This window comes from Tenebrio molitor, chromosome 8, assembly GCF_963966145.1.
Source record: "Tenebrio molitor chromosome 8, icTenMoli1.1, whole genome shotgun sequence".
Taxonomy (NCBI): Eukaryota; Metazoa; Arthropoda; class Insecta; order Coleoptera; family Tenebrionidae; genus Tenebrio; species Tenebrio molitor.
The window spans coordinates 18,834,526-18,842,146 of NC_091053.1; the positions used below are offsets into that span (position 1 = coordinate 18,834,526).

General features: G+C 35.9%; 1 protein-coding gene across 1 annotated transcript; it reads left to right on the top strand.

The window, feature by feature from the left end:
- The first annotated feature begins 395 nt into the window (after window positions 1-395).
- LOC138136751 (UDP-glycosyltransferase UGT5-like) lies at window positions 396-2,364 on the top strand. Its single transcript, XM_069056040.1, has 4 exons — window positions 396-742; window positions 792-1,595; window positions 1,650-1,869; window positions 1,921-2,364. Exons 1-4 carry the CDS (start codon window positions 505-507, stop codon window positions 2,195-2,197), a joined length of 1,539 nt encoding a protein of 512 aa, XP_068912141.1. The 5' UTR covers window positions 396-504; the 3' UTR covers window positions 2,198-2,364.
- Window positions 2,365-7,621: the final 5,257 nt, after the last annotated feature.

Consider the following 7,621-nt stretch of genomic DNA (forward strand, 5'->3'; position numbering starts at 1 on the left):
ACTCCAAATGGTCATAGATGGTAACGGTGATACAATAAAATATTAACTTTATTGTATTTGATTTGTTCAATTTTTCAAATTCTTTATTTTATACGCCACTGACTTTCTTTCAGTTGGGTGACATTTTATAAACTTCAATTTTAGGACCATGTTACACAGCCAACATTTTTTATTTTTCACACTGTCTGAGTTTGTAGGGGCCGCAACTGTACCAAAGTCAATGTAAAATTGGTTCTCATAGCGTGTACTGTACATAAATAGAAATATGTACATATAAAGTATCGAAAGAATTCTCTGGTCAAGACTCAAAACGCTGTCGTTCAAACGTATTGTCGTTAATGTCAATAAATTTGTAGGTCAAATGGCCTGTCGGTGAAAAAGTTGTCGGTTAAATGGCTATCTGTAAAAAGGCTCTGACAGCATATGGACATGACAGACGAGACAACAATGACAGCTTTCCAATGCCGTCAGTTCGTGTGTCAACAACAAAAAATATAAGTCAACATGTTTGTTTTACTTGTTGGGCTGTTGTGTATACTTGATGCTGCACACAGCGCAAGGATCTTGGGAGTTTTTCCAGCGCCAGTACCTAGTCATTACATTCTGAGCAATACCTTAATGAAAGGATTGGCAGAAAAGGGACACGACGTAACAATGGTTAGTCCGTTTGTTGATAAGATTCCGCCAAAAAATGGTTCGTACACGAATATTGTACTTACAGGGTTTGCTGAAGAGCACGAACGTAAGTTCATTTCTATTGTAATTCAGTTAAAAAAACAAAAATCATCCAGGTATGGTGAAAGAAATAAATGTCTTCGAAATGGAAAAGAAAGGCATTCTTGCCCTTCTCCCGATTTTTTCGAGTTATATAGAAATGTGTGAACAAACTATCAATCATACAGATGTGCAAAAACTTATCCATTCTGGCAATAAGTTTGACGTTGTTATTGTGGAAATGTTTATAAATGATGCACAAAATGTTCTCGCACCTCATTTCAATGCTCCACTTGTTCTCTTTAGCGCAGTTGGTGTTAATACTTGGATTAATCAATTAGTTGGAAATCCACAACCCCTCGCTTACATACCGGATGTATTTTTCGGATTGTCCGGCAAAATGTCATTTTTCCAAAGATTACTTAACACTGTAGCGTACGTCGGCGAACAAGGTATGAATTATTTGTACATGTTGCCACAACAAGAGAAGCTAGTCAAGAAATATTTTCCAAACGGACCTAGGTTATATGATGTAATGTACAATGCTTCAATTTTGCTTCTTAACTCGCATCCAAGCATTCATCCGCCTGTTCCGCGCGTCCCAAACATGATCGATGTTGGTGGTCTTCATATGAAACCTCCAAAGCCACTGCCCAAAGACTTACAAAAACTGCTGGATGGGGCCAAAGAGGGTGTGGTTTATTTCAGTTTGGGTTCATATTTAAAGAGTGCGTTTCTTGCTGAAGAAAAAAGACAAATATTTCTCAAAGCTTTTTCTAAGTTGAAAGAGACAGTCTTATGGAAATGGGAAGAAGATAGTCTTCCAGGGCAGCCGGCAAATGTTCATTTGGCAAAGTGGCTACCACAACAAGACATTTTAGGTAATAATGACAAAAAAAAAAAAAATGTTTCGATGAATGATGAATTTATTACAGCTCATCCAAATGTTAAACTTTTTATAACCCATGGCGGTTTCTTGAGTACAACGGAAACAATTTACCACGGAGTTCCAGCTCTGGTGATACCAATCATTGGTGATCAAATGTTGAATGCTGGGGAATTAGTAAATCAAGGAATAGGGCTTTCGATCAGGTTCCAAGAAGTTACTGAAGAAGCTTTAACCGACAATATTAACGAACTTTTGACAAATCCAGAGTAAAATTTGCGAAATTGTTGTCACCGCGTGTTGTAAATTATTTCTTTTAGATACACCAAAAATGCCAAGAGCAGATCAAAAATTTTTCGCGACAGACTGGTTAGTCCACTGGACACGGCAATTTATTGGGTCGAGTATGTGATACGACATGGAGGAGCCCCACATTTAAGAGTGGCAGGTTTAGATTTGCCTTGGTACCAGTATTTCCTTCTAGATGTGATTGTGGTGGTGTCAGTGGCGACTTTAGTTGTTTTGTTTGTTTTGTATCAAAGTATTAAAAAAATATCTTCCGTTTGTCGCAAGCAAAAAAAGCAAAAATTGAATTAACATTTGCAGAGAAAAGAGGTAGTTTTTGGAAAAAACTGCCAATGATTTTTTCCCAATATTTACAAGAAAAAGTGGTTCAATGTATGTAATAATTATATGTAGAGTGTACATAAAGATTGGAATAAAATCTTTATTTTTGAATATAAATATTCGAAAAATTCCAGGAACCCCCTGATTTTTATTGTCAATTTCCCAACTTTTGTTTCATATGGGTCGTCCATGACGTCATCGTTGTTTCAGCATTTAAAGCTCGATTTAGATTGACGTCCGTGCGTATGACGCAAGCGTTGACGGTACCGCTGACGACGTGCCGTAGTCGACGAAAGACCATTTTATTGGCCTATCGCATTCGGTACGCAAGTGCAAAAATAAAAGTCAAAAAATCAGTGATGGCGGACCAAGACACAAAGTTGTTATTAGCAGCGACAGGTTTGCTCATACGGTGCGATCAACAATTACTTAAAGTTGACTCAAGCTGCAAAAAACCACTTTGCATTTGCAACAGCACTTTTATGGCATTAGTAATTGGAAATTACTTTAAAACTGTACTTATATGGAAAATATTCAACTCAAACTATGATTTTCTGGTCCCTTTGTGCCTTTATTTGGTTCAAAAACATGAAAAAAATGCTGTTGCAAAATGACAAGTGGTTTTTTGCAACTTGAGTCAACTATAGATGGCTATGACTTTGACAGTGTCAGATTTTTAAACTTAGCCTAATAAACGTCAAACAACTGTCACTATGAATCAAGCGTTAACACAAAAATTGTTTTTACTTCAGGACATTAAAGATTAATCTTATTTTCGTAATGGTGTTTTCAATAACGAAGAGTTTCGGCAAAAATGTCGAAATTTAAATTGTAACAGGTATATGCAACCAGAAATACTTCCATTCCATTCGTCATGCGCTCAAGATTTCAACGCCTTTTTTGATCGCACGGTATTAGGTGCAGCTCATTTTGCTGGGACAAACATAAGAAGGACAAGGCGGTAGAAAATGCCGAGAACATGACCAACGACCAGAAAAAAGATTTCTTAGACATGTTTTTAATGGAAGACCCGTTTTTTTTTTCAATTCATTACGAAAATAATTAGCTCACCCTCACAGATATGTTGCTAATGTATCGGCAATGTTATCACGTTATCAGAATGCAGCTGCAGCGTCTAGAGAGTACGCAGAGCGATTTCCAGAAAGACACGTCAATTTATTAATCTAGTACGGTGACCGACAAAAAAAGTTAGACATCATTTAAATGTCAGTGTCATTAAACCATGAATTACACATTTGGATTTTGACGTAACAGAAAAGTGATGGCTAGTTTTTATTTCTGGCCATTGTACAGCGGAGAAATAGACAGGACCGGACTCAAAATTTTAGAAAACAATAAAAATATACAATCATCTCCGTTAATACGGACACTTTACTAAGAGGATTTAGGCTAAAATAAGAATAAGAACGCCTCAACTTCGAAAACACCTGTATATAGGCGCTGTAGATCGCTAATTGTTCCGTTTCCACCCCCACGAAGCAGCTGCCGCTCGTCTCCCAATTTTTCCTTCATGACGCTTTCGATGAAAATCTTTATACTATCCCACGACTTATCGCTGGAGATCATCTCTTCGATCATACTTTCTGGCGTTATTCTTGTTTCGATGTCCGTTTCAAGCTACAAATCAATTCATTTGAAATAGGCAACCAAACTTACAGATCCATGAATCCAATCTTCAGTAAAATAAAAAACTCACGATATACACACTCCGCTAATTCGCTGGCCGCTTCTCATGAGGTATTCAATGAAGCATTCGTGACCTGATATGCTTGTGCCAGATCTAACCCGGCCTGAACCGACCCGACCCGGAGCATACCAGGAGCCGACCCGGAGCCCTACCGGAAACAAGCCGGAGCCGACCCGGAAACCATCCGGTGCCGACCCGTAAAGCACCCGGAGCCGACCCGGAAACCACCCGGAGCCAACTCGAAAACAACCCGGAGCCGACCCGGAAACAACCCGGAGCCGACCCGGAGTCCACCCTAAGCGGACATGGAGCCGACCCGGAAACCACCCGGAACCGGAACCGGAACCGGAAAAATTATAACAAAGGATGATTCAGCTTAAATGACCCCTTTGACCCCTCATGGGACATGCAACAAGACATTTCAATCAATGGCAATATTGACAATGATTGAACGACACATTCTTTGATTCTCAATATTTTGAAAATTTTATTTTAATCCAAGGAACAATTGCTTGATGTATTATGGATTGCCTGCCACGAGGGGTCAAGTGGGTCATTTAACCTGAATCACTCTGTATATAAAGCCAATTTATATTCTTTTGTAGAATGCGAAAAAAATGTAAATATTATCCCTTGTAATTTTTATTCGTTATCGTTTCGTGAGAAGATTTAACTTTAAAAAAGATCTCGAAATGCGTTCAAATTTTATTTAAAACTATATACCGGGTGACTATATATGAATGTGATTTTTTTTAGTAGGTTGATAATACTACTCTTGGTTATTCTGCTGTTTAATGTAATACTTGACGTAAACATAGGCGTACTCGGGTATTTGACACAACTTATTAATACATAAAACGTCAAAATGACGTACGTACGCCAATGTGTTGATTAACCTATCAGGTTTCCAAAGTAATTTTTGAAAAATGTTCCCAACTTAAGAAAAAAAGTCACATTCATTTATAGTCACCTGGTATTTTTTTTTATTTCTTTGTACACCAACACTGTGACATTAACGACTGACCCGTTTTTATTTTATATCTTTAATTGTTAATGTTATTAAAAGCTTATTGTTTAATTTTTTATTATTCTTTTTCTTTCCCACGTTTAACTATAATTGAAATTTTTTAATAAACAATTGTCAAAACGTTATCATGTTGGTATGAGCCAAACAGTGATTTTCATGATAATACGATGAGTCACACTGAGTGTCAACATTTTTTTAATGTAACTGAGCCTGCGCCCCGACGAGCGAGATTTTATTTCAAATTCGAAAAAGATTTCTGCTGATTTCTCATTAAATTTGTTTTGAAAATGAATTCGCGGCAGAAAGGTACCGTAAGTGAAATGAACATAACCTTAACTATGATTTGGTGTCAAATTGTTATACAGCTGGTCCATATGAGCACATTTTAGGGTGGTACAGAGTGGTTTTTTTCTTAATTTTGACATTGACAATTGTTTATTAAAAAAATTTCACTATAAGTGATTTTTTCATTTCTGTGTATACTTGGTTGCAGACCATTCCATTTTAATAACAAGGGAATATGTATCTATAGTTGCCTACATATGCAGCTCAATGTAATTCTTTGTCATTTATGTAGATATTTCAAAGATTGTATTTTAACAAAAAAAATCTATAACAAAAATTAAGGAGGTATTTATTTTTACATTAAATTACAATAAATTATTGTCTTAATTACACTCATTAACATAATTATATACACTTATAGTACTATTTTTGGTCACCTAACATGATGTTGCTTTTGTTTCGTTTTGTACCCATGATTGATGTAAACTATGTGTTCTTCTTTTTCCGTATCAAACACGTAACTCCTGATCAAACCAAACAACGCAGCATTGAACACCATTTGATTGACCATAGAAACCGTCATAACCACCATTTTAATCCCGGGCATTATCCAAGGTAGCAACCCAGCCATCAAAAATCCCGGAATGATCATGTAAGGCATGATGTTCTTCATGGACATCATCTGCATCTTCCTTTGCATCACGGCTACATCTTTGGTGTGAAACTTAATTAAAACACTCTCATCATCCGCCTTTTTAACTTGCATCTCTAGTCCCTCGCTTATGTCAAACTTCCACATTTTTTTACTCAATGTCTCTTCAAGTCCACTAAGCGATTTGTTGTTTAAACTGTCTCTACTTAACTCATGTTCGATTATTTTACTTACATTAACTACAGAACGAACATTGTCGCGTTTCATTTTTACTTTGTGGAGACAGTTTCGGAGGTTCTCTTTGTTCATCTGGTCCAAACACTTGGTGATGCTCTCGTCACAATTGCAAAAATCGAAACAACACAAAATTATTAAACACGTGACAACTATGAGTGAGACATGCTCGGCGTGCATTCTGTTCGACTTCACATAAGGAAATGCGCCGGACTTCTTCGCCAAGAATTAATGCCCTAGTTTTGAAAGAAAAAGACGGAAGCGCTTCGCGGACCTGTTTCGCTTCGCGATGAAGAAGGCATCAAACTCGATGGTCAGTGATTCATAAAATATCGAAGGCGATGTATGTATTTGGGAAACAAAAATAACGGAGGAAATGTTACAAAATTACTTCACTCGAGAAGAAATTAAAAAAAATACATTCATTTCCTTAAATGATTAGCACCGTTTCAATTCTTCACCCAATTAAAACAGTAACTGCTTGAATTTGAGCTGTTTTCTTTACTGTTTTACATGAAAAACATATTTCTTTAATTTTTATTACCACTCCAACAGTCAAATGAATCTAATCATGTGTGATAATTTTATATTAAAACTATTACCGTGTAAAGTAGTACAGTGACGTTATGTTTAAAAAAAAATGTTCGAAAAAAGCGGTTGCGAACATGTCTCGCAAGCATTAATTAAGAAGTAGGTGACTTAGATTTAAATTATGCGAGTCTGAGATGAAATCTATGTAAACAGACAGAGCCAAGATAAACTAATAAAAAAATTTGTAATTATTTGTCATAATTATAGATTTAAAGTAAGTAGGTTAACCATTTTATACTATTTTCGTAACCGCTGTGATCACTGAGTTTGTTTACACACTTAGGATTTAATGAATAACAGTTTCCAAAACCTATGGCAAACACAATTCTAATAAAAATACCTTACTGTTAATGTTCTCCCACCTCTCACGGTTTGTTAATTATTTTATTACGTTGGTTATTCTGTTTATATGCGCTATTTGTTTTTATTTTGTTTGTTGCATATGTATGTGGATTTTAAGTGCGGTCAAAATATCTATCAGAATTGATTTTGCAGGGTCCACTGATTATGTATCTAGATGTAGGTAAAGTAAGAGAATATAACGAGAGCTATTAAAGCAGTTAACAAACAGAACGATCGTTATTGTAAGTCATAACGACTTGTCACCTTAATGATGAAAATTCAATAAATACATTCAGATTTATTCTGCCTACTTATTAAAATCTGTGTGTTAAAGATGGCTGAAGAGTTTCATCTTACATTATAGTAAAAATAATGTAAGAAGTCGCATGTCAAGTTTGACAGCGGCGCTAATATTTCTGTAACCACACTCAAAACAAAAATTTTCATCTTATAGTAAATTGTGTGGCTGCTTTTTGCACATTAAATAATGTCTATGAGGAACATATACATTTTTAAAGTTTCTTACCTTTCCGATATCCTGCAAAAATGAAAATT

Bases quoted from the DNA above. Each gene is read 5' to 3' on its own strand.
- LOC138136751 (XM_069056040.1), top strand. From the start codon at position 505: ATGTTTGTTTTACTTGTTGGGCTGTTGTGTATACTTGATGCTGCACAC. The intron at 743-791 runs GTAAGTTCATTT...AAAATCATCCAG, and splicing joins GTTTGCTGAAGAGCACGAAC to GTATGGTGAAAGAAATAAAT. The intron at 1,596-1,649 runs GTAATAATGACA...AATTTATTACAG, and splicing joins ACCACAACAAGACATTTTAG to CTCATCCAAATGTTAAACTT.